The 26,710-nt window shown below is 47.0% G+C and overlaps 1 protein-coding gene across 7 annotated transcripts in view; it reads right to left on the bottom strand.

Annotated features, from left to right (window-relative positions):
• SAE1 (SUMO1 activating enzyme subunit 1) overlaps positions 1-26,710 on the bottom strand; it is an 88,635-nt gene that overhangs the window by 21,226 nt on the left and 40,699 nt on the right. For all 7 annotated transcript variants that reach the window (XM_065535665.1, XM_065535664.1, XM_074024003.1 and 4 more), the window contains one exon: positions 21,148-21,253. In XM_065535665.1, coding sequence (XP_065391737.1) covers positions 21,148-21,253 — 106 coding nt within the window. The remainder of the gene's footprint in view (positions 1-21,147; positions 21,254-26,710) is intronic.

Here is a 26,710-nt window from a genome sequence, read left to right as displayed (position 1 = left end):
TGATAGAGCACCCCAAATCTAAGAATCCCAAAACCAAAATGCTCCAATGAGCCTTTTTTTTTTTTTTTTTGAGACAGAGTCTCACTCTGTTGCCCAGGCTGGAGTGCAGTGGCAGGATCTCAGCTCACCGCAAGCTCCACCTGCTGGGTTCAAGTGATTCTCCTGCTTCAGCCTCCCTAGTAGCAGGGACTACAGGCACCCACCACTACACCTGGTCAATTTTTTTTTTTTTTTTTTTTTTTTTTTTTTGAGACGGAGTCTGGCTCTGTGGCCCAGGCTGGAGTGCAGTGGCCGGATCTCAGCTCACTGCAAGCTCCGCCTCCTGGGTTCACGCCATTCTCCTGCCTCAGCCCCCCAAGTAGCTGGGACTACAGGCGCCCGCCATCTCGCCCGGCTAGTTTTTTGTATTTTTTTAGTAGAGACGGGGTTTCACTGAGTTAGCCAGGATGGTCTCGATCTCCTGACCTCGTGATCCACCCGTCTCGGCCTCCCCAAGTGCTGGGATTACAGGCTTGAGCCACCGCGCCCGGCCAATTTTTGTATTTTTAATAGAGACAGGGTTTCACCATGTTGGTCAGGCTCGTCTTGAACTCCTGACCTCTGGTGATCCACCCACCTCGGCCTCCCAAAGTGCTGGGATTACAGGCATGAGCCACCGCGCCCAGGGCCAATAAGCATTTTTTTGAGTGTTATGTCAGCACTCAAAACATTTCAGATTTTGGGGGCGGGATGCGGTGGCTCATGCCTGTAATCTCAGCACTTTGGGAGGCCGAGGCGAGTGGATCAACTGCGGTCAGGAATTCAAGAGCAGCCTGACCAACATGGTGAAACTCCGCCTCTACTAAAAATACAAAAACTATATGGGCATGGTGGCGGGCGCCTGTAATCCCAGCTACTTGGGAAGCTGAGGCAGGAGAATCGCTTGAACCCAGGAGGTGGAGGCTGCAGTGAGCCGAAATCACGCCATTGCACTCCAGCTTGGGCGACAAGAGCAAGACTCTGTCTGAAAAACAAAAAAACAGAAACAAAAAAGACTGAACAAGGTAGGTACAACTGTTACCACCCCCATTTTAGTGGTAGGAAAACTGAGGCTTAGGAGAGGTTTATGGTCATGACGGATTTAAAAGTCACCACATTCTTAACCTCTATGTTATAGTGTCACCTCTGGAACAGAGACAAAATAGAAGACATGCCAATTTTTACAAAAATCACTTGAAAATGGATTTGGTGCCCCTAACCTAGAGCCCATCAATTTAGAATAATGTAAACCACCATTTCAGATTAGCCCCAGCCCAATACTCGATTCCTTTCCTTAAAAATGTCAGGCAATTCTGCTGGGCGTGGTGGCTCACACCTGTAAGCACTTTGGGAGGCCGAGACGGGCGGATCACGAGGTCAGGAGATCAAGACCATCCTGGCTAACACGGTGAAACCTCGTCTCTACTAAAATACAAAAAAAATTAGCAGGGCGTGGTGGCGGGCGCCTGTAGTTAGTCCCAGCTACTCAGGAGGCTGAGGCAGGAGAATGGCATGAACCTGGGAGGCGGAGCTTGCAGTGAGCTGAGATTGCACCACTGCACTCCAGCCTGGGTGACAGAGCGAGACTCCGTCTCAAAAAAAAAAAAAAGTCAGGTGATTCCAGAGCTTGACTCTCACCTTTAAACTGAAACATTCTAACTAGTATGAGAAAACTAGTTTACAAAAAGAAAAAGGAAAAAAAAAAAATCTAAAAGTCACAGGGAAATAATGTGGAAAACAAGTATAAACTTCCATGGGCCCCTAATGCATTGCTTTGCCAACCACACCCTCTGGTCACAGAACTGTTCTGACAGAGCCCTCTACATTCAGAGCCACCCTGCCTGGTCACAAGCAGCAGGGAGAGAGGGTCTTGTCTCCAGCCCAGCACTTGAGCAGCACATGACCTTGACTCTAGGCATCTGCTGCTCTCTGCCAACCCCTCTTGCCGAGGGAACATGGCACAGGACATTCCCGTGACTGTTGTCTGACAGTCAGAGAAAAGATGTGAGGCTTTAAACAAGAATTGCAGCTGGGCCTTGGGGCCTGTGAGCAGCTCAAACACAGGCTACTGCCAAGGGGGTGGGGGAGTGGGGGAGATGTGGGCCTGCAAAGAAAAACAGCAAGGCAGGTTGCTGACAATGTTGCCCATTATTATAATCTGGTCTTGGTGGACCTCAGTTTCCCATCTGCAAAAGTGGAATAAGAAAATGTCACGAGGCGTCTGTGAAGTTCAGACAAAATAATCATCGTAATGGTATTATTACTAATGCTAATAATTAAAATCTGAGTACTTTGTCAGGCAATGCTTAAACACAAGGCCCTGGGGATGACAGTGTGACAGCTCTGGCTCAAGTCTAGACTCTAACACTTACGGAGTGTGGTGACCCTGGACAAATGACTTAGCCCTTCCAAGATTCAATTTCCTCATGTCAAAATAGGACAAGACCTGATCTAGTAAGGATGTAATGAAGATTTAATATGATCACAATGCATGTAAAGTACATGAACCGGCCAGGCACAGTGGCTCACGCCTGTAATCCCAGCACTTTGGGAGGCCAAGGTGGGTAGATCACCTGAGGTCAAGAGTTCGAGACCAGCCTGGCCAACATGGTGAAACCCCATCTTTACTAAAATACAAAAATTAGCCAGACATGGTGGTGGGCACCTGTAATCCCAGCTACTCAGGAGGCTAAGGCAGGAGAATTGCTTGAACCTGGGAGGCGGAGGTTGCAGTGAGCCAAGATCGCACCACTGCACTCCAGCCTGGGTGACAGAATGAGACTGTTTCCCCCCCCCGCCCCCAAAAAAAGAGAGAGAGACAGGGTATTGCTGTGTTGCCCATGTTGGTCTTGGACTACTGGCCTCAAGCAATCCTCCCACTTTGGCCTCCCAAAGGGCTGGGATTATAAGCATGAGCCACGGCACCCCACCTGTAACCAAGAGCTATTAATTTATAATGTGTGCCAGGCCTTCATCTAATCCTTCGAGTACTGTGTGGCATAGACTTGCTGCTGAACCTCTCTTGCAGACTGAGGAGCAGAGTCGGTGACTAACCAGTTCTGTTCTCTCATGAGCTCTCTGCTGTAAGGCACGGAGTCACATTTGTGGGTCACCTCTGCCCTTCTCCTCACCTCTCCTGTTTGCAGGGTGGTGCCTTCTTCCTTTCTGAATGACTGTGGTCTGCATTCTCTACCACTGATAAGGCAGTGGTGTGCACACACGCACACACCACACACACACACACACACACACAACTATGCTTTTTTTTCCTTTTCCTTACAAATTATTTTTAAACATCTGTGGTCATGACAACAGCAAATCAACAAGCACTCAGCTGCTGCCCCATTATCGGAACCCATTTCCCTGTGGCTGTCTCCTTCTCAGCAGTTTTTGTCATTACTGGACACCAAAAACCCACTGGGGAAACGTCATACCCAAATAGCGATGGCTGCCTATGGCCTGCTTTGCAAAGGTTACAAGTTCTAAAATAAGAAGTTTCTTCTGAAGAGAACTAATCACCAAATCAAGCCAGCATCCAAAGACAAAGTCATTTAAAAATCACAAAACAGGAAAGTTGGGAGTGTGAATGAGGGGAAATTGAAGAATGAGGAAAGAAAGTTTTCTAAATTATCTAACAGGCTGGGTGCAGTGGCTCACGTCTGTAATCCCAATGCTTTGGGAGGCAGAAGTGAGAGGATCACTTGAGCCTAGGAGTTCAAGACCAGCCTAGGCCACGAAGTGAGGCCTCTTTACAAAAAAAATTTAAAAATTTGCCTACAAGAATCCCAACTACTCAGAAGGGTGATGTGGGAGGATCACTTGAGTCCAGGAAGTTGAGGCTGCAATGAGCTGTGATCATACCACTACACTATAGCCTTAGAGCAAGACTCTGTCTTTAAAAAAAAATTATGTAAAATTAACAAGTGGCCAGGTGCAGTGGCTCACACTTATAATCTCAGCACTTTGGGATGCTGAGGTGGGAGGATCACCTGAGGCTAGTAGTTCGAGACCAGCCTGCGAAACCCCATCTCTACTTAAAATACAAAAATAAGCCAGGCGTGGTGGCGCACCCCTATAATCCCAGCTACTCAGGAGGCTGAGGTGAGCGAATCGCTGGAACCCGGGACTCAGAGGTTGCAGTGAGCCGAGATCGCGCCACTGCACTCCAGCCTGGGTACCAGAGCAAGACTGTCTCAAAAATAAAAATAAATTGAAAAGGAGAAAACAGAACTATTTCTAAAGCTCTCCTATACATGATCACTGAGAGTAAAAGGTTATCATCATCTCCCACGTTCTTTTTTTGGGACAGTGTCTGGCTTTGTCACCTAGGTGACAGTGCAGTGGCGTGATCTTGGTTCACTACAACCTCTGCCTCCTGGGTTCAACCAATTCTTCCGCCTCAGGCTCCAAAGTAGCTGGGATTACAGGCACACGCCACCACGCCCAGATAACTTTTGTATTTTAGTAGAGAGGGGGTTTCACCCTGTTGGCCAGGCCAGTTTGAAACTCCTGGCCTCAGGTAATCTGCCCGCCTCGGCAGTTGTGCGGCTGTGCAATCACAACTCACTGCAGCTTCAACCTCCTGGGCTCAATGGATCCTCCCATCTCATCCTCTTGAGTAGCTAGGACTACAGGCATGCACCACCGTATCTGGCTAACTTTTGTATTTTTTGTAGAGATGCGGTCTCGCTTTGTTTTCCAGGCTGGTCTTGAAACTCCTGGGCGCAAGTGATCAATTTGCCTCAGCCTCCCAAAATATTGGCATTTATAGGGGTGCACCACCAGGCATAGCATAAAAGCATGTGATAAGGAAACATCTCCACTGTTTCACCACAAACTGTTCCCCATTGATTTTAGCATCTTGATTCTTGAAAGAATTGTTACTACTATGGTGATAGTCAAAGATAGATTTTGTTATCTTCATAATTCCTTGTTTATATTAATTGATTATTTTTCTTGTTCTTCTGACATGCTACCACACCCAGCTAATTTTTGTATTTTGAGTATAGATGGGGTTTCACCATGATGCCCAGGCCCTGAAGTACTGGATTATAGGCATGAACCACCATGCCAAGCCTGATCAACCAATTTCTCTTCACCCTTTTTTTTTTTTTTTTTGAGACGGAGTCTCGCTCTGTCGCCCAGGCTGGAGTGCAGTGGCCGGATCTCAGCTCACTGCAAGCTCCGCCTCCCGGATTTACGCCATTCTCCTGCCTAACCCTGCCGAGTAGCTGGGACTACAGACGTCCGCCACCTCGCCCGGCTAGTTTTTTTGTATTTTTAGTAGAGACGGGGTTTCACTGTGTTAGCCAGGATGGTCTCGATCTCCTGACCTCGTGATCCGCCTGTCTCGGCCTCCCAAAGTGCTAGGATTACAGGCTTGAGCCACCGCGCCCAGCCCCTTATCATTCTTAGAGCACTTCCTTACTTTCTGGCATAGCAGAAATCACCTGTAATTTTCCTACCCCAGCACTGGAATCAGCCATTTCTCCAAGGAACCCTGGTTTCTGTTTAGTGGGGAAAGGTATTAACATCTTCGCATGAGTGCATTCAGTGCTTCTGGGATGTCTCTGGGCATAAACCCTCTCAACAAATAGTTCTAGGAAATAAACACGTGTAAAAGTGGATATGCATACACACATACATATTGCTACATCTACATATAAGAAACCATGAGTTCATCTAGATAACTTCAATTCCAATCCAATACCACATGTTTCCTTCTAGCCTTTCTCACTGTCCATATTCATAGGAACATTCCTTTCTGACAATAAGAAAACTTGATTCTCATTATCAACACTACATTTATCTATATGCTCAATCTTAGAAGAAACAGTAAGTAGTTTCAGAATTGCTAACCCACACCACTGTGAAAAACCTACTAGGCCAGGCAAAGTGGCTCACACGTGTAATCCCAACACTTTGGGCAGGAGGCTCACTTCAGCCCAGGAGACAGAGACTATCCCTGGGCAACACAGTTAGACCCGTCTCTACAAATAATACCAAAATCACCTGGGTGTGGTATTGCATGCCTGTAATCCCTACTACTTGCCTATAATCCCAGCTACTTGGGAGGCTGTGACGTGAGGATCACTTGAGCTGGGAGGGAGAAGCTGCAATGAGTTATGATCATGCCACTGCACTCCAGCCTGGGGTACAGAGCAAGACCTCATCTCAAAACAAAAACCCTACTAAGTAGAGTTCAATATTTATTTAGAGTTTTTCTTTTTTTTTGAGACACAGTCTCACTCTTTCTCCCAGGCTGGAGTGCAGTGGTGCGATCTCAGCTCACTGCAAGCTCCGTTTCCTGGGTTCACATCATTCTCCTGCCTCACCGTCCCGAGTAGCTGGGAATACAGGCGCTCACCAACACGCCCGGCTAATTTTTTGTATTTTTAGTAGAGACGGGGTTTCACCATGTTAGCCAGGATGGTCTCGATCCTGACTTTGTATTCCGCCCATCTCCGCCTCCCAAAGTGTTGGGATCACAGGCGTGAGCCACTGCACTCGGCCTTTTTTTTTTTTTTTTTTTTTTTTTTTTTAAAGATACTCTGTCGCCCAGGCTGGAGTGCAATGGCAGGACCTCAGTTCACCGCAACCTCTGCTTACAGGGTTCAAGCAATTCTCCTGCCTCAGCCTCCCCAGTAGCTGGGATTACAGGAGCGTGCCACCACGCCTGGCTAATTTTTTTGTATTTTAGTAGAGATGGGGTTTCACCGTGTTGCCCAGGCTGGTCTCAAACTCCTGAGCTCAGGCAATCCACCTGCCTCAGCCTCTCAAAGTGCTAGGATTACAGTTATGAGCCATCGTGATTGGCTAGATTTTTTCCTTTACTTTGAGGGTATACAGTCAAAATACTATATTCAACAGCTACTTGGGTTAGCTCCTTTTTCCTCCCTGCTTCAGTGCACAAATGTAATTTAAAATACAGTAATTAATACATTTTAAGAGAAAAACACGTTGGGCGTGGTGGTTCACGCCTGTAATCCCAGCACTCTGGGAGGCCGAGGCGGGCAGATCAAGAGGTCAGGAGATCGAGACCATCCTGGCTAACACGATGAAACCCCGTCTCTACTAAAAATACAAAAAATCAGTTGGGCATGGTGGCGGGTGCCTATAGTCCCAGCTACTCGGGAGGCTGAGGCAGAAGAACGGTGAGAACTCAGGAGAAGGAGCTTGCAGTGAGCCGAGATCGTGCCACTGCACTTCAGCCTGGGCAACAGAGCAAGACTCCGTCTCAAAAAAAAAAAAAGAAAAAGGAAAAAGAAAACCACAGGCTGGGCGCGACAGCTTATGCCTATAAACTCAGTACTTTGCGAAGCCGAGGTGCATGGATCACTTGAGGTCAAGAGTTCAAGACCAGCCTGGCCAACATGGTGAAACTCCATCTCTACTAAAAATACAAAAATTAGCCAGGCATGGTGGCGTGTGCCTGTGATCCCCGCTACTTGGAGGCTGAGGCAGAAGAATCACATGAATCTAAAAGGCGGAGGGTGCAATGAGTTGAGATTGCACCTGTAACTCCAGCCTGGGCAATAAAGCTAGACTCTGTCTCAAACATAAAATACAATAAGGCTGGGCGCGGTGGCCGAGATCGTGCCACTGCACTCCAGCCTGGGCAACAGAGCAAGACTCCGTCTCAAAAATAAAAAAAAAATAAAAATAAAATAAAATAAACATAAACATAAACAAGTAAGCAAAGGCTTTGGCCTGGGAAATGGGTTTCCCTTTCTTATGGTAGTACTTTCCCTTAACTTGGCTGGTTTCTGAGAAACCTGGGTGGTATAGAAAAAATGCAGACATGCAAGTCACTCCTGGTTATCTGGATTCAGTAACATGAGCTAGAAGCAGGGACTCTGCATTTTTCAACTGTTTCCTGGGTGATTATCATAGACAGACAGATAGATAGACAGACAGATAGATAGATAGACAGGCAGAGAGATAGATTTTTTTTTTGGAGATGGAGTCTTGCCCTGTCATCAGGCTGGAGTGCAGTGGCGCTACCTCAGCTCACTGCAACCTCTGCCTCCCAGGTTCAAGTGATTCTCCTCCCTCCTCCTGCCGAGTAGCTGGGACTACAGGTGCATACCACCATGCCCAGCTAATTTTTGTATTTTTAGTAGAGACGGGGTTTCACTGTGTCGGCCAGGATGGTCTCGATCTCTTGTCCTCATGATCTGCCCACCTCAGTCTCCCAAAGTGCTGGGATTACAGGCATGAGCCACTGCGCCTGGCCAGGTTCTGATATTCTATCAATAGGGAAACCACTGGTCCGCTCTCTCTAAGCTTCAGTCCCTCTGAGGCTCAGCCTCTGTCCTGCTGGCCCTGGGCATGTGTTGCTCTGCAATATTCTTCCCTCTTTCCCACCTGGCAAACACCTGTTCTGCAAAATATAGCTCAGATCTCCCCTCCTCTGTCAAGACTTCACAACTCCCCAGAGATGGCCAGACCTTCAGTTTCCTAAGCTCAAATAATAAAATACTTTTGATTATTATGGAATAATGCAAATGTATTTAAAAACAGAACAATGAGCCAGGCATGGTGGTGCTTTCCTATAGCCCCTCTTTGGGAAACTGAGGTGAGAGATTTCTTGAGGCCAGGAGTTCAAGATCAGCCTGGGCAACATAGCAAGACCCCCCCCGGTCCCAATCTGTACAAACAAATTTTTAAAAATAGCTGGGCATGGTGGCACACGCCTGTAGTCCCAGCTACTTTGCAGGTCGAGATGAAAGGATAACCTGAGCCCAGGAGTTCAAGGTTATAGTGAGCTATGACTGTGCCACTGCACTCCGGCCTGGAAAGCAGAGCAAGACCTTGTTTTGGGGGGAAAAACAAACAAACAAAAACTGAGAACAACACATGATAGTTTCTATAGCCCTCTGTTATGGCTGTCCTCACAAGGAGTAGAATTATTTGTTTGTATTTTACATCGGCAAGGAGACTTATTCTATTCCTCTTCCTCTGACGAGTCCCAGCCATGAGATCTGGTACATAGCAGGTGCTCACAAAATGTTTGGTCTAAGAATATTTTCAGCTTCAATTCTGTGGCTCAAAGATGGTCTAAGTACTTTTCCATAACTCATCAGAACAGAGACTGAGCAAGTTAAGATTGCCAAGAATTATCTGATAAGTATTCTCCTCTTGAGATGAAGTCCATTTCTTCCTGCTCTAGGCTAAACCTGTATGTTATTGTTCATGCTGGTAAGTGAATGCTGTTTCCATACCAGACTTGATATTTTTAGCACTCCTGTTATGATAAACTCACAGTAACCTCAAAAAGAACAAATCAAAGTCAACTTTTTGCCACAGGAAACCAGCTCACGCTTATTGTTTTGCAACATGCCATGGGAGAATAATAAAAAGATGAGACCTTTTGCTCATAGATGGCGAGGCCAACTCTCAAGACAGTGGAAAAATGCAGCAGGAAGCATTCAGTCTGGCCACTAACTTATTAAGTAAACTGGAAAAACACCCAATACCTAAACATGGCAAGCACATGCATGTGGACAGCGGGTGGCTGAATTGTGAATGGGGCAATAAAAAACTTCTACCTGTGAGTGAGAGCCCAGCGTAACATTGGAATCAAAAGCCTAATTGGTGCCACAGAGGCAGACATGAAGGCAAAATGACCCTGTGGGGACCCCAGTGGGCACACTGCTCTCCCTCTATAATAGGGCAAATGACCAGACAAGCAAAAACCACTCATGCAAAAAATATTTATTTATTGAGCACCTACTATGTGCGCCATCAGGCAATGGTGAAACAAAATCAGGTTTCTTTGTGAGGTATTCTTAGGTATGCATCCCAGCCAAGCACCTTGTCCCCACTAGGAATTCCTAAGGCATCGTCAGTCACATTAGTCATGTTCCTAGAAACAATTTTGGAAACAAATTCCAAGCACTGGGAAAAATGGAAAACATGCATGCCTTTCAAGGTGAGACTGGTCATAGATGATGGTACATCCAAAGGATACAACATTATGCTGCCAAGAAAGCAAAAGAAGCCACTCTATATATGCTCTTTCCCTATAATTTACACCATCAAGTGTAAACAAGCAAGTTCCCAACCAGTGTTTCACAGTTTGATTACACAAATACAAACGATAATTGTTAACCATTTTAACAAGATACTAAAAAACTTAACACTAGTTCCCCTAGAAATTTAGAAGACAGAAAAATGGGGAGGGTTTAACAAAGAAAACTTTTTATGCCTTCAAAAAGTTTGAAGACTTTTTACTATGATGCTTATCTAACAGAAATACGATTCAAATGTTTCTTGGGGAAAAAGAAGACAATTATCTGGGCCTAAATTCAGATAATCTTTGTGTCTAATACTATCTGCACCAGTTTTTTCTAGTATCGTGGTGATCTTGTTTCCCTAACTCAAAACTCCAGATTTGAAATTTAATGAGATGTATTAGTTTAGAGATATTTAATTTAATTTATTTTATTTCGAGATAGAGTCTCGTTTTATCGCCCAGGGTTGGAGTGCAGTGGCACAATTTTGGCTCACTGCAACCTCGCCTCCTAGGTTCAAGAGGTTCTCTCACCTCAGCCTCCCAAGTAGCTAGGACTAGAGGCGTGTGCCACCAAACCTGGCTAATTTTTGTATTTTTTAGTAGAGACGGGATTTCGCCATCTCGGTCAGGCTGCCCTCGAACTCCTAGCCTCAAATGATCCGCTCACCTCAGCCTTCCAACATGCTGGGATTACAGGCATAAGCCATCGCACCCAACCTACAGATCTATCTTAAATATGTTGAAAACTAAGTCCACAGGTAAAACAACCTAAATTCCACAGGTAAAGTCTAAATTCTGACTGTCTATAAAACCATGGATATGATTTTCAGCAGTCACAACCATGCTCAACCTTGGTCTCCTTAAAGGAAAATGAGATAACAACTATACTTTAAAGATTGTCACAAGACTGTGAGAAAATATATCAACTTAGGTGCCAGGAACATGGAAACAAGAGTAGTGCTTACAAAGTTTACCACTCAACTTGGATATCCCCCAAAGCCACCCTACATTCTGAAGTCAGAATGTTACTGAGACTTTACAGTAGGCCAAAAAAAAAAAAAAAATCAAGGCCACTTTTAAATTATTTCTACTTCTAATGTGCTAACTTTGATCGTAAAAAATCCTTCCTGGTGCTACACAGTATCTGATTGTAAAATGTTCCCATAAGAGCCAAAGAGAAAAACCAGAATGCTATAAAAGTTGGGTTGCCCAGCACGGTGGCTCATGCTTGCAATCCCAGCACTTTGGGAGGCCAAGGTGGGTGGATCACTTGAGGTCAGTAGTTCGAGACTAGCCTGACTGACATGCCAAAATCCTGTCTCTGATAAAAGTACAAAAATGAGCCGAGCATGGTGGCGCATGGCTATAATCCTACCTACCCAGGAGGCTGAGGCAGGAGAATTGCTTGAACCTGGGAGGAGGAGGTTTCAGTGAGCAGAGATTATGCCACTGCACTCCAGGCTGGTAAACAGAGTGAGTGAGATTCCATCTCACAAAACAACAACAAAAGCTGTGTCCCTGGAACCTTTCACATCCACCATCTCACTACCTTCCTTACAGCTGGGAGAAAGAAGAATTTTCCCCCTCAGCCCACTTTACAGATCAGGAGGCGAGATCTAAAATTTATACACTGAAGCTTATCCTAGCTGAGATGGGGGCGGGAGCTGTGAGCTGAGCTCAGGTCTATTGGTCTCCAAAGTCTGTGCTTTTTCCCTGACAAAGCACTGCTTACCACTCGATATGGACTTCACCTTTAATGCTATGGGTGGCAAGCAAAACAGGCTACAGCAAAAATACGATTCTAACTATAATAAAACTTTGGGATTAACTGGAGAATCTTCTATTTAAATTAATGAAATAATGTCTACTACATTAATTAAATAATAATTTAAAAGAAATACGGCCGGGCGTGGTAGCTCACACCTAAAATCCCGGCATTTTGGAAGGCCGAGGTGGGTGGATCACGAGGTCAGGAGATCGAGACCATCCTGGCTAACAGGGTGAAACCCTGTCTCTACTAAAAATACAAAAAATTGGCCGGGCGCGGTGGCTCAAGCCTGTAATCCCAGCACTTTGGGAGGCCGAGACAGGCGGATCACGAGGTCAGGAGATCGAGACCATCCTGACTAATATGGTGAAACCCCGTCTCTACTAAAAATACAAAAAACTAGCCGGGCGAGGTGGTGGGCGCCTGTAGTCCCAGCTACTCGGGAGGCTGAGGCAGGAGAATGGCGTAAACCCGGGAGGCGGAGCTTGCAGTGAGCTGAGATCCGGCCACTGCACTCCAGCCTGGGCGACAAAGCGAGACTCCGTCTCAAAAAAAAACAACAAAAAATTAGCTGGGTGTGGTGGCACGCACCTGTAGTCCCAGCTACTCCGGAGGCTGAGGCAGGAGAATTGCTTGAACCCTGGAGGCAAAGGTTGCAGACTGCGCCACTGCACTCCAGCCCCAGCAATGATGAGAGACTCCATTGCCCAAATACCAAAACAAACAAAAACCCGGCTGGGCACGGTGGCTCACACCTATAATCCCACTTTGGGAGGCTGAGGCAGGTGGATCACCTGAGATCAGGAGTTGGAGACCAGCCTAGCCAACATGGTGAAACTCCATCTCTACTACAAACACAAAAAATGAGCTGGGCATGTTGGCAGGCGCCTGTAATCCCGGCTACTTGGGAGGCTAAAGCAGGAGAATCGCTTCAACCTGGGAGGTGGAGGTTGCAGTGAGCTGAGATGGCGCTATTGCACTCCAGCCTGGGCAACAGAGAGACTCAGTCTCAAAAAAAATAAATAAATAAATAAAATAAAATAAATACACAGGACAGGCCCGGTGGCTCATGCCTGTAATCCCAGCACTTTGGGAGGCCGAGGTGGGCGGATCACCTGAGGTCAGGAGTTGGAGACCAGCCTGACCAACATGGAGAAAACTCGTCTCTACTAAAAATACAAAATTAGCTGGGCTTGGTGGCACATGCCTACAATCCCAGCTACTTGAGAGGCTGAGGTTGCAGTGAGCCGAGATCGCACCACTGCACTCCAGCCTGGGCAAAGAAAGTGAGACTCCTACTGGGGCGGGGGGGAGAAAGAAATACACAAATGGTGTTGAAATAAAATTTTAAAAGGCTGGCCGGGCGCGGTGGCTCAAGCCTGTAATCCCAGCACTTTGGGAGGCCGAGGCGGGTGGATCACGAGGTCAGGAGATCGAGACTATCCTGGCTAACATGGTGAAACCCCGTCTCTACTAAAAATACAAAAAACTAGCCGGGCGTGGTGGCGGGCGCCTGTAGTCCCAGCTACTTGGGAGGCTGAGGTGGGAGAATGGCGGGAACCCGGGAGGCGGAGCTTGCAGTGAGCCGAGATCACGCCACTGCACTCCAGCCTGGGAGACACAGCGAGACTCCGTCTCAAAAAAAAAAAAAAAAAAAAAAAAAAAAAAAAAAAAATTTTAAAAGGCTGAAAGACAACACACAGGAAGGAACTTTATTTTATTACATTCTCACTGACTACTCAGAATGTAGAAACTTGAAATTGGCTGGCTAACTTAATCCTATCATTTTATAATTCAGTAAGCAAAACCCTAAAGATGTAAGTTGACTTGTTTGCCCCAGGTCATAAAGACACTTAATGGGAAGTATATTTGGCAGAAGGTAACCTCACCTGGGGAAGCTGCCATGCTCTCCTGGAAAAATTCAATGAGGTCAAATTACTGGAGAATCTCATTTCTATGAATAACCAAGCAAAATATTGAAAGAAGTATTTCTCAATATGAGGTCAGGGCTGGGTGTGGTGGCTCACGCCTGTAATCCCAGCACTTTGGGAGGCTGAGGCGGATGGATCACGAGGTCAGGAGATCAAGACCATCCTGGCTAACTGGTGAAACCCTGTCTCTACTAAAAAAAGAAAATACAAAAAATTAGGCGGGCGTCTATAGTCCCAGCTACTCGGGAGGCTGAGACAGGAGAATGATGTGAACCCGGCAGGCAGAGCTTGCAGTGAGCCAAAATCACGCCACTGCACTCCAGCCTGGTGACAGAGGGCGACTCCCCTCAAAAAAATAAAAGAAAAAGAAAAAAGAAAGTAAATCACATCCTTGTGCCCACTGCATTTCGAACACTCCTTATAGTTTCAGGTTTAGCACTCCTGTAGAGACACAACAGCTCAGGAGGACCAAGAGGGAATAAAAACATTTTCAGAAATGTACAATACATACAATAAAAGTTAGGACTTGTCATCTGCTACAAAGAGAAAAGCCGAGGAAAGGTTATATTGGATATCCAAAATATTGGGAAGGGCACTGTGTGTGGTGTAAAAGAACTGGACCCTGGAAGAGTTGGGAGACTTGGGTTAAGACATAGTAATATCGGACCACAGCTCATATGAACAGAGTCCTTTCCTTTCTAGACCTCATTATTTTTTTTGGTTTTTTTGAGACAGAGTCTTGCTCTGTCACCCAGGCTGGAGTGCAATGACAGGATCTTGGCTCACTGCAGCCTCTACCTCCTGGGTTCAAGAAATTCTCCAGCCTCAGTCTCCTGAGTAGCTGGAACAACAGGAATGCGCCACCATGCCTGGCTAATTTTTTTTCTTTTTTCTTTCTGAGACAGAATCTCGCTCTGTGGTACAGGCTGGAGTGCAGTGGTGCAATCTCAGCTCACTGCAAGCTCCGCCTCCCAAGTTAATGCCATTCTCTTGCTTCAGCCTCCCGAGTAGCTGGGACTACAGGTACCTACCACCACGCTCGGCTAATTTTTCTGTATTTTAAGTAGAGATGGGGTTTCATTGCGTTAGCCAGGATGGTCTCCATCTCCCGACCTCGTGATCTGCCCGTCTCGGCCTCCTGAAGTACTGGGATTACAGGCGTGAGCCACCACGCCCAGTCTATTTTTTTTTTTTTTTTGAGACGGAGTTTCGCTCGTTTCCCAAGCTGGAGCACAATGGTGCTATCTCAGCTTACTGCAACCTCCACCTCCCAGGTTCAAGTGATTCTTCTGCCTTAGCCTCCCTAGTAGTGGGAATTACAGGCGCCCACCACCATGCCCAGTTAATTTTTTGTATTTTTAGTAGAGACAGGGTTTTACCACGTTGGCCAGGCTGGTCTCGAACTCCTGACCTCAGGTGACTCACCCGCCTCGGCCTCCCAAAGTGCTGGGATTACAGGTATGAGCCACCTCACCTGTCCTAGGCCTCATTTTTATCATGAAAAGAGAGTTGGACTAAGTAGAATTGAAAAGTGGTTCATTTTGTGTGCCAGGACACAGAATGACTGCAAGCAGTGCTGTATGAAGAATTCTGAAGCTATAGGGAAGGTGGCTTGATGGTTTAGATGTGCTGGCCAACGTGGAGGGCTTCCTTAGCCATGTTTTTCATAGGTGAGGGATGGAGGGAATGGAAAATACGTATTTGCCATTCTTGGCCTAGACGATACTTGGGGTTGCTTCCTTTTAACACTGTATGATTGACTGGGCACGATGGCTCACGCCTGCAATCCCAGCACTTTGGGAGACTGAGGCAGGAGGATCACCTGAGGTCAGGAGTTTGAGAGAGCCGGGCCAACATGGAGAAGCCAAAAATACAAAAATTTGTCTCTACCAAAAATACAAAATTTGCGAGCGTGGCGGTGCATGCCTGTAATCCCAGCTACTCAGGAGGCTGATGCAGGAGAATTGCTTAAACCTGGGAGGTGGAGGTTGTGGTGAACCGAGATCGCGCCATTGCACTCCAGCCTGGTCAACAAGAACGAAACTCTGTCTTAGAAAAAAATAAAAAAAAAATAGGCCGGGCGCGGTGGCTCAAGCCTGTAATCCCTGCACTTTGGGAGGCCGAGACGGGCGGATCACGAGGTCAGGAGATGGAGACCATCCTGGCTAACACGGTGAAACCCCGTCTCTACTAAAAAATACAAAAAATGAGCCGGGCACGGTGGCTCAAGCCTGTAATCCCAACACTTTGGGAGGCCGAGACGGGCAGATCATGAGGTCAGGAGATTGAGACCACCGTCATCCTGACGGTGAAACCCCGTCTTTACTAAAAAAAAAATACAAAAAACTAGCCGAGTGTGGTGGCGGGCGCCTGTAGTCCCAGCTACTCGGGAGGCTGAGGCAGGAGAATGGCGTAAACCCAGGAAGCGGAGCTTGCAGTGAGCTGAGATCAGGCCACTGCACTCCAGAGCCTGGGCCACAGAGCGAGACTCTATCTCAAAAAAAAAAAAAAAAAAAGAAAAGAAAAGAAAAAAATAAAATAAAGTAAAACATTGTATGATTATTACTGACCTATACACTTAAGTTATAATGATAAATTTTATGTTATGTGCTTTTTACCACAACAACAACAAAAAAAGAAATTTCTGACTGTTAACAACTGAACTGAATGTTTTGATCACCATATCCAAAGCCCTGGAACTCAAAACTGAAAATGACAGATAATGCCATCTTGGAGAGAGCGGTAAACATGATAGGATATATTATCCGGCAAAGTGTCATAGGCTCTCACAAGACTGTTGCCATAATCCCCACTGAGGGATGGAATTAAGGGTAAACAGGCTGGGCGCAGTGGCTCACGTCTGGAATCCCAGCACTTTGGGAGGCCAAGGCGGGTGGATCACCTGAGATCAGGAGTTCAAGACCAGCCTGGCCAACATGACCCATCTCTACTAAAAATACAAAAACTAGTCGGATGAGGTGGTGTGCGCCTGTAATCCCGGCTACTCGGGAGGCTGAGGCAGAATCACTTAAACCTAGGAGGCAGAAGTTGCAGTAATTCGAGATTGTGCCAAAGCACTCCAGCCTAGGTGACAGAGCTGAAGTCCGTCTCCAAAAAAAAAAAAAAAAAAAAAAGGGAAAAACAGAGCCAATCACAAATCATCTACTCTGGAGTTGAAAAGTGTACACGCCAAAAAAAAAAAAAAAAAAAAAAAAAAAGGAGAGAAAAGAAAAAAAGCACATATCTTCACAGATGACAGTTCTCTAGGACTTGCTCTGTGCCAGGTGTTTTGCATGTATATCACCTTAATCTCACAAAGGCCCTCAGGCAACTGCTATTAACACCACCAGCTGCAGAGGGGAATCTGAGGCTGAGGCTCAGGGAATTTGAAGTCAGTGGCTCAAGATCACCCATCTAAAAGAATATGGTAGTGGCCCACTGGAAGCCAGGTCTGTTTTGATTCCAGAGGTCTTGTTCTTTTTTTTTCCCCCGAGACAGAGGCTGTGTCACCCAGGCTGGAGTGCAGTGGGGTGATCTTGGCTCACTGCAACCTCCGCCTCCTGGGTTCAAGCGATTCTACAGGCACGCGCCACCATGCCTAGGTAATTTTTGTATTCTTAGTAGAGGTGGGTTTCACCATGTTGGCCAGGCTGGTCTCCAACTCTTGACCTCGTGATCTGCCCGCCTCAGCCTCCCAAAGTGCTGGGATTACAGGTGTAAGCCACCGCGCCTGGCCCAAAGGCCTTGTTCGGAACAATCATGCGCCACTGCCTGCCACAGAAGTCATAAAGCTACTGTTTCTTCCTCAACCACCTGCCCACCCCTCCAGCCTCATAACTGCTGATGCTGATGGCCAGGGGCACCTGCATTGAATATCCACTTTGCTCGTAGATAACAGTTTTGTCCCCTCAGTTCAATGACCCCTGTGATGTTGAGATGAATGAGAAAATATTCTGGAAACTGCAGAGGGTTAAATCAGGATTTCTTCACCTCAGCACACTACTGACATTCTGTGCTGGATAACTCTCTGTCATGGGGGGCCTGTCCTGTGCACTGTGGGATATTTAGTAACACCCCTATCCTCTACTCACTAGATGCCAGTAACATCTCCCCACGCAGCTCTAACAACAAAAAATGTTTCCAGACATCACTGCCAAATGTCCCCAGTTGAGAGCCACTGGATAACGGTAAACTCAAAGGCCAGTTGACTCTTTTCTTTTTTTTTTTTTTTCTTTTTTTGAGACGGAGTCTCGCTCTGTCGCCCAGGCTGGAGTGCAGTGGCTGGATCTCAGCTCACTGCAAGCTCCGCCTCCCGGGTTTACGCCATTCTCCTGCCTCAGCCTCCCCAGTAGCTGGGACTACAGGCGCCCGCCACCTCGCCCGGCTAGTTTTTTGTATTTTTTAGTAGAGATGGGGTTTCACCGTGTTAGCCAGGATGGTCTCGATCTCCTGACCTCGTGATCCGCCCGTCTCGGCCTCCCAAAGTGCTGGGATTACAGGCTTGAGCCACCGAGCCCGGCCGTTTACTCATTTCATAAGCAGCAGTTAGAGATGCTCAAGTCAGACCCAAACCTTGGCAAATTAGCAGCCACTGTTCCCTGAGGGCTTTCTATGTGTGAGGCAGTCAGCAACATGCTTCTCCCAAAGGACCCAGATGCTGCTCCCACATGGAACCCCAGACTGGAGAAGACTCTGCTCTGACTGCTGGCGCCTCTTCCACACCTGGTCCCACTATCAAGAGGAGGCATTTTCTGAGTGCAGCCCACTCACATGCAAGACTCATTCCTGCTCAACCCATTTAATTATTTCCATACAAATGGATATTTGGGACTTTCCTGCTGGGCACGGTGGCTAACACCTGTAATCCCAGCACTTTGGGAGGCCGAGGCAGGTGGATCATCTGAGGTTGGGAGTTTGAGACCAGCCCGGTCACCATGGTGAAAGCCCATCTCTACTAAAAATACAAAAATGAGCTGGGTGTGGTGGGGGGCACCTGTAATCCCAGCTACTCAGGAGGCTGAGGCAGGGGAACCGTTCGAATCAGGAGGTGGGGGTTGCAGTGAGCCAAGATTGCGCCACTGCACTCCAGCCTGGGCAACAGAGTGAGACTCTGTCTCAAAGAAAGAAATGCATAAATAACAACAACAACAAAAATACTATTTTAAGAATTATCACGCCTGTAATCCCAGCACTTTGGGAGGCTGAGGCGGGCGGATCACCTGAGGTCAGGAGTTCAAGACCAGCCTTACTAACATAGTGAAACCCTATCTCTACTAAAATACAAAAATTAGTTGCAGCCGGGCGCAGAGGCTCACACCTGTAATACCAACACTTTGGGAGACTGAGGTGGGCAGATCACCTGAGGTCAGGAGTTTGAGACCAGCCCCTGGCCAAGATGGTGAAAATACAAAAAAATACAAAAATACTCAAAATACAAAAAATTAGCCATGTGTGGTGGCAGGTGCCTGTGAGCCCAACTACTCGGGACGCTGAGGCAGAGGAATCGGTTGAACCCGGGAGGTGGAGGCTGCAGTGAGCCAAGATCACACCACTGCACTCCTGAGCAACGGAGTCAGACTCCATCTCAAAAAAAAAAAAAAAAATTAGCTGGGCATGGTGGCGCCCGCCTGTAATCCCAGCTACTCGGGAGGCTGAGATAGGAGAATTGCTTGAACCTGGGAGGCAGAGGTTGCAGTGTACCGAGATCATGCCACTGCACTCCAGCCTGGGCAATAGAGCTAGACTCCATCTCAAAAAAAAATTAAAATTAAATTAAAAGTGCCAGGTTTGCCAGGCGCAGTGGCTCACACCTATAATCCCAGCACTTTGGGACACCAAGGTGGGCAGATCACGAGGTCAAGAGAGCAAGACCAACCTGGCCAACATGGTGAAACCCTGTCTCTTCTAAAAATACAAAAATTAGCTGGGTGTGGTGGCACACGCCTGTAGTCCCAGCTACTCAGGAGGCTGAGGCAGAAGAATCGCTTGAACCCAGAAGGCAGAGGTTGTAGTGAGCCAATATCGCACCACTGCACTCCAGCCTGGGGACAGAGCGAAACTCCATCTCAAAAACAAACAAAACAGTGCTAGGCACAGGAAGAACACTGAAAAGCCAACCAATACTTACTAATAGTCTCCTGAGTACCAGCAAAGATGGACTGATAAGTAGTTCATTAATAGTAAGAGGAAAAACAACCCCACCTTTCATGAGCCTGAGGCTGGTTTTGAGGCAGTGAAAGAATTCTGAAGAGGGGACTAAGCGCTGGTGGCTTACGCCTTTAACTCCAGCACTTTGGAAGGCCAAGGCGGGGATTTCACTAGAGTCCAGGAATTCAATACCAGCTTGGGCTACATGGAGAAACTTCGCTTCTACAAAAAGTATACAAAAATTAGCTGGGCACAGTGGTGTGTGCCTGTAGTACCAGCTACTCAGGAGGCTGAGGCATGGGGAGCACTTAAGCCCAGGAAGTACAGGCTATAGTGAGCCATGATCGTGCTACTGCATTCCAGCCTGGGTAACAGAGCAAGACTTTGTCTCAAAAAAAAAAAGGCCGGGCGCGGTGGCTCAAGCCCGTAATCCCAGCACTTTGGGAGGCCGAGATGGGCGGATCACAAGGTCAGGAGATCAAGACTATTCTGGCTACCACGGTGAAACCCCGTCTCTACTAAAAATACAAAAAAATTAGCTGGGTGTGGTGGCGGGCGTCTGTAGTCCCAGCTACTCGGGAGGCTGAGGCAGGAGAATGGTGTAAACCTAGGAGGCAGAGCTTGCAGTGAGCTGAGATCCGGCCACTGCACTCCAGCCTGGGCAACAGAGCGAGACTCCGTCTTAAAAAAAAAAAAAAAAAAAAAAAGGTGAAGAGAAATTGGTCGATCAGGCTTGGCATGGTGGCTCATGCCTATAATCCAGTACTTCAGGGCCTGGGCATCATGGTGAAACCCCATCTGTACTCAAAATACAAAAATTAGCCGGGCGCAGTGGTGCATGCCTGTCATCCTAGCTACTGGCGACACTTTGACACCAGAATCGCTTCAACCCAGGAGGTGGAGGTTGCAGTGAGCTGACATTGTACCCCACTGCACTCCAGCCTGGGTGACAGAGCAAGACTCTGTTTAAAAAAAAAAAAAAAAAGAGGCTGAGGCTGCTCAATCTGTGACCTGTAACACTATTACCACAGGGTCAACTTATGGAGGTCATTTCAACAAGTAAAAAAAGCAAAAGTCATCAGAATCCAGAGTTCAATGGTGGACCTCATCCCCTTCACATGCCTTTCTCAAGTGATCACTGAGAACTAGCCAATGAAGAATGTCACCCAAGGCAAACATCACAAAACCATCTGGACCTTGCAACCACATCTGCAGAAATCTGAGCCAAAAGCCCTCCCTGGGTAAGTTGTGCTTTGAGGCCTCACCTTGAAGGAGAAAGTAGTCGGAGGTTGTGCGCTTCAGAGCAGCCTTTGCTTTCTCACTGCTCCAGTCCACCTCCAGGGCTTCTTTAACAGGACAGAAGACCACCTTCTGTGGAAAAAAGGCAGAACTGCTTAGGAATAACATACGCTGACTTTCAATCACAAGGCAGTGGCTCTTCTCTATCGTAGAAAAATCTCATTATTTAAAGTTTACTGAACATTAAAAGAAGCAGGGGCCATTTGATCCAAGAAATGCTTATTGAACACTCACTATGTGCTTACCTTGAGGCTGGGGATGGACAACACAAACTCCCTGCACTGAAGGAAGACAGAGCCAAGCTCCCAAAGACCTGCTTCCATTCTGGCTCTTTAACTCTGGCTAGGCCAGGAGCAGTGGGTCACGTCTGTAATTCCAACACTTTGGGAGACCAAGGCAGGCGGATCACATGAGGTCAGAAGTTGGGAGACCAGCCTGGCCAACATGGTGAAACCCCCATCTCTACAAAAATACAAAAATTAGCTAGGTGTGGTGGCGGCTGCCTGTACTCCCAGATACTTGGGAGGCTGAGGCAGGAGAATTGCTTGAATCCAGGAGGTGGAGTTTGCAGTAAGCTGAGCTCGTGTCACTGCACTCCAGCCTTGATGAAGGAGTGAGACTCCTCAAAAAAACCAAACCAAAACAAAAAACACCTGGCTGTATTCACACTACAGGAATACTTCCACGATGAGGGGCAAGAATGTAAGTCTAACAATATTCTATAAAACGTTTTTGTAATAGTAAACAAAACCAAAAATTAAATGTTTCCTGGCAGAGGAATGGTTTAATGATGATACATGACAGTAATAAATAACAGCAAGATAAACAATAAAGGAGATGGGACAAAGCTCCAGGTTGTGGAAACAGGAACAGCATTTGCAAAAGCCCAGTGGTAGGCAGAAGGATGGCTAGGACCTATAAAGCTCAAATTATCTTGATAAATGCAATGACATATATTTTTACTTTGAAATACCATTTACAAGGCCAGGCATGGCTCACACCTGTAATCCCAGCACTTTGGGAGGCTGAAGTGGGTGGACTGCCTGAGGTCAGGAGTTCAAGACCAGCCTGACCAACATAGTGAAACCCCGTCTCTACTAAAAATACAAAAATCAGTCGGACGTGGTGGCGGGCACCTGTAATCCCAGCTACTTGGGAGGCTGAGGCAGGAGAATAGCTTGAACCTAGGAGGGGGAGGTTGCAGTGAGCCAAGATCGCACCATTGCACTCCAGCCTGGGCAACAAGAGCGAAACTCTGTCTCAAAAACAACCACCACCACCACCACCACCACACATTTACGGTTGAGTGTGGCGGCTCACTTTTGTAATCTCAGCACCCTGGGAGGCCAAAGTGGCACAATCACCTGAGTCCAGGAGTCAAAGACCAGCCTAGGCAACAAAGTGAGACCCCGATCTCTACAAGTTAGCTGGGTGCAGTGGCATGCACCTGTGGTCCCAGCTTCACAGGAGGTTGAGGCAAGAGAATTGCTTTAGCACAGGAGGTAGAGGCAGCAGTGAGCCAGACTGTACTGCTGCAATCCAGCCTGAGTGACAGAAAAAAAAGAAAAAAAAAAGACTGAAAAGACTGAAATATTTGGAAATGACACATGTGGCATCATGCTGGGACCACTTTCACAAATGGTTCACACATAAACACACACACACAAAAATAGTTTTGGTTTTGTTTATTGTTTTTTTTTCCAGACAGAGTCTCCCCCTCTGTCACCCAGGTTGGAGTGCAGTGCATGATCTCAGCTCGCTGCAACCTCTGCCTCCTGGGTTCAAGTAATTCTCAGGCCTCAGCCTCCCCAGTAGCTGGGACTACAGGTGCACGCCACCATGCCCGACTAATTTTTGTACTTTTAGTAGAGACAGGATTTCACTACATTGCCCAGGCTGGTCTCGAACGCCTGACCTCAGGTGATCTGCCTGCCTCGGCCTCCCAAAATGTTGGGGTTATAGGCGTGAGCCACTGTGACTAGCCAGAAAAAAGCAGGTTTTAGAATTAGCTACTCCTCAGAAGTTTAAGATAGCCCAGCTGGGGGAACACTGTTAGATCCCATCTCTTAAAAAAATTATTTTAGGCCACGCGTGGTATAGACTCTGTATATTTTTAAAAGGTTGGTGGTGGGCGATGGCGAGCGGGGGATGCAAATAATTTCAAACTTACAGAGGTGTCTTTCTTCCTCCCTCTCTCTCCATGCCCTCCCAACCAGATATTTAAAGAACAGAGAGACAAGACGATAACAGCGTAATTTGGGAAGCTAAGTGAACCAAGATCTATCAGTTACCAGGCTGTTTACAAAAGCTTGCTAAGGATGCAAACAGATTTGACAGATAAAAGTTCAAATTGTTGCTGGGCGCAGGGCCTGTAATCCTGCCACTTTGGGAAGCTGAGGTGGGCGGATCACGAGGTCAGGAGATCAAGACCATCCTGGCTAACATGGTAAAACCCCATCTCTACTAAAAACACAAAAAAATCAGCCCAGCGTGGTGGCAGGCGCCTGTAGTCCCAGCTACTCGGGAGGCTGAGGCAGAAGAATGGTGTGAACCTGGGAGGCAGAGCTTGCAGTAAGCTGAATTCCACTGCACTCCAGCCCGGGCGACAGAGCAAGACTACGTCTCAAAAAATATATATATATAAATTTTTTTTTTTTTTTTTTTTTGAGACGGAGTCTCACTCTGTCGCCCAGGCTGGAGTGCAGTGGCCGGATCTCAGCTCACTGCAAGCTCCGCCTCCCGGGTTCACGCCATTCTCCTGCCTCAGCCTCCCGAGTAGCTGGGACTACAGGCGCCCACCACCGCACCCGGCTAGTTTTTTTTTTTTTGTACTTTTTAGTAGAGACGGGGTTTCACCGTGTTAGCCAGGATGGTCTCGATCTCCCGACCTCGTGATCCGCCCGTCTCGGCCTCCCAAAGTGCTGGGATTACAGGCTTGAGCCACTGTGCCCGGCCATAAATTTTTAAAAGTTCAAATTGTTGACTGGGCGCGGCGGCTCACACCTGTAATCCTAGCATTTTGGGAGGCCAAGGTGGGTGGATCACTAGAGGTCAGGAATTCGAGACCAGCCTGGCCAACATGGTGAAATCCCGTCTCTACTAAAAATACAAAAAAAATTAGCCTAGTACGGTGGCAGGTGCCTGTAATCCCAGCTGCTCGGGAAGCTGAGGCAGGAGAATCACTTGTACCTGAGAAGTGGAGGTTGCAGCGAACCAAAGTCATGCCACTGCACTCCAGCCTGGGCAACAGGGTGAGACACCGTCTCAAAAAAAAAAAAAAGTTCAATTTGCTAGTGAAGATTAAACAGTCATTTTTAGGTGGCTTTCCTTCAGGAGTTAAATCCATTGTTAAAGATAGTATATAAGATGTTTTCACTGCCCTCAAATCTTTTTGTCAATGGGTCTGTTTGACCTCAAGAAATAAGTCATGAAGTCGGCCTGGTGACATTTAATGCCTGCTATATAGACCACCAGGCCCTTCTCAACAAGTTTGAAATACACATCAAGTCATTTGCAATATGGTCTGGGAATGCCATCAAAATGAGGAAACACAGTATTACCAGGCAGGTTTCAAAAATTATCAAGAGTTCAATTTGGAGTCTCTGTTGTTTGCCTGACTACAAGCAATGAACCAACTAATATGTTAGGCTACTATATGATGAAACGGAGTAGGGGGTGGGTGTGGTGTTTTAGAATTTCAGTCCCAGGCAGGTCTTGCCTATGAGCTAACACTTTCAGGGCCTGGGCAAGAGTATGAATGAACACCCATATATCATGTCTACATATTTAGTTATAAATCACACTAACAAACTATTAAGTGAAGTATATTGTATTATTCTGTCTTGACAAATACGCCTTCTTCATAACCACCTGGAAGGCCTGGATCAAATTTGAAATTTTCACACTCCTTAGGAGTTCTATGCCAGAATAAGGCACACCGGGAAAGCTGGCCCCCATCCGTGCCCACTTCTCTTCCCATGCCTGACTCTGTCCCACAATACTGGTGGGTCTGCACTTGAGTGTGGCTACCCAGCTCATCCTTTCTCACCAAACCCCCATGCCTATGGCCTAAGCATTCAGACATTGTGACAAGGCCTGCACTGCACAGGCAAAACAGGGAAGCAGCTCACAAGAAGCTTGGGGTTGTCTGGGCAGGAGATTTCTGGGGTCCTAGGTATCCATACTGTGCTCTACAACTGGGGGAGAAAGCCACAGGTGACAGCCAGAAGTGGGCACAGGGCCCCAACCAGGCCAATCAGATTTTCTCTCCTGGGAACGGAAAATGTGAAAGTTGGAATGCAGAAATGCAGATACACATAATGACAATGCTCTAAAGGGAAAGGCCACAAATTCCTAATGCCTCTCGGACTCCCCAGTGGCCCTGGTTTTTATTACTCCTCTCAGATAACAATATTCAGTGCTTCTTGCAGTCTACTTAACATCCCTTTTGGTTCAAACTAACTCATAATAATTAAAAACAAAACAAAACTTAACCAAGCTGCCTAACCTGTAGCAGCAGATGCAAAAGGCGGTACACCTGCCTTACCCACTCCACTGGCATTAGGTTTATAAAGAAAAAATATACCTCACAATGCCTTCAGGGAATCAGGAGTCTTTCAGGTGAGGCGCCCACAGTGTCTGCCAGGGAGTGGCATCCACTATCCACTGGAATGAACACCCGAAAACAGGTAACTTACATGCCTCCTCTTCTCCATTTCCTCAGCTCAAGAATGCCTCTGCCTAGAATGCCTGAGCCACTCTCCACCATCCTTCACATACAATTCTGGGCTTAAGGATTTTAATCAACAATCTAGTTAAGACTAATAACAAGGTGGGGTGCGGTGGCTCACACCTATAATCCCAGCACTTTGGGAAGCCCAGGCACATCAGGAAAGTCGTGGATCGCCTGAGGTCAGAAGTTTGAGACCGGCCTGGCCAACATAGTGAAACTCCGTCTCCACTAAAAATACAAAAATTAGCTGGACATGGTGGCACATGCCTGTAGTCCCAGATGCTTGGGAGGCTGAGACAGGAGAATCACTTGAATCCAGGAGGCAGAGGTTGCAGTGAGTCGAGATCACGATCATGCCACTGTACTCCAGCCTGGGCAACAAAGCAAGACTCCGTCTCATAAATAAATAAATAAATAAATAAATAAATAAATAAATAAATAAGACTTGGCTCATGCCTGTAATCCCAGCACTTTGGGAGGTTGAGGCAAGTGGATCACAAGGTCAGGAGTTCAAGACCAGCCTGGCCAATACGGTGAAACCCCTTCTCTACTAAAAATAAAAAAATTAGCTGGGCACGGTGGCTCACGCCTGTAATCCCAGCACTTTGGGAGGCTGAGATGGGCGGATCACGAGGTCAGGAGATCGAGACCATCCTGGCTAACACGGTGAAACCCCATCTCTACTAACAATATAAAAAATTAGCTGGGCGTAGTGGCGGGCACCTGTAGTTCTAGCTACTTGGGAGGCTGAGGCAGGAGAATGGCATGAACCTGGGAGGCAGGGCTTGCAGTAAGCC

This window comes from Macaca fascicularis, chromosome 19, assembly GCF_037993035.2.
Source record: "Macaca fascicularis isolate 582-1 chromosome 19, T2T-MFA8v1.1".
Classification (NCBI taxonomy): domain Eukaryota; kingdom Metazoa; phylum Chordata; class Mammalia; order Primates; family Cercopithecidae; genus Macaca; species Macaca fascicularis.
The sequence above is the reverse complement of the archived record's forward strand: the minus strand, read 5'-3'. Positions and strand labels throughout refer to the sequence as shown.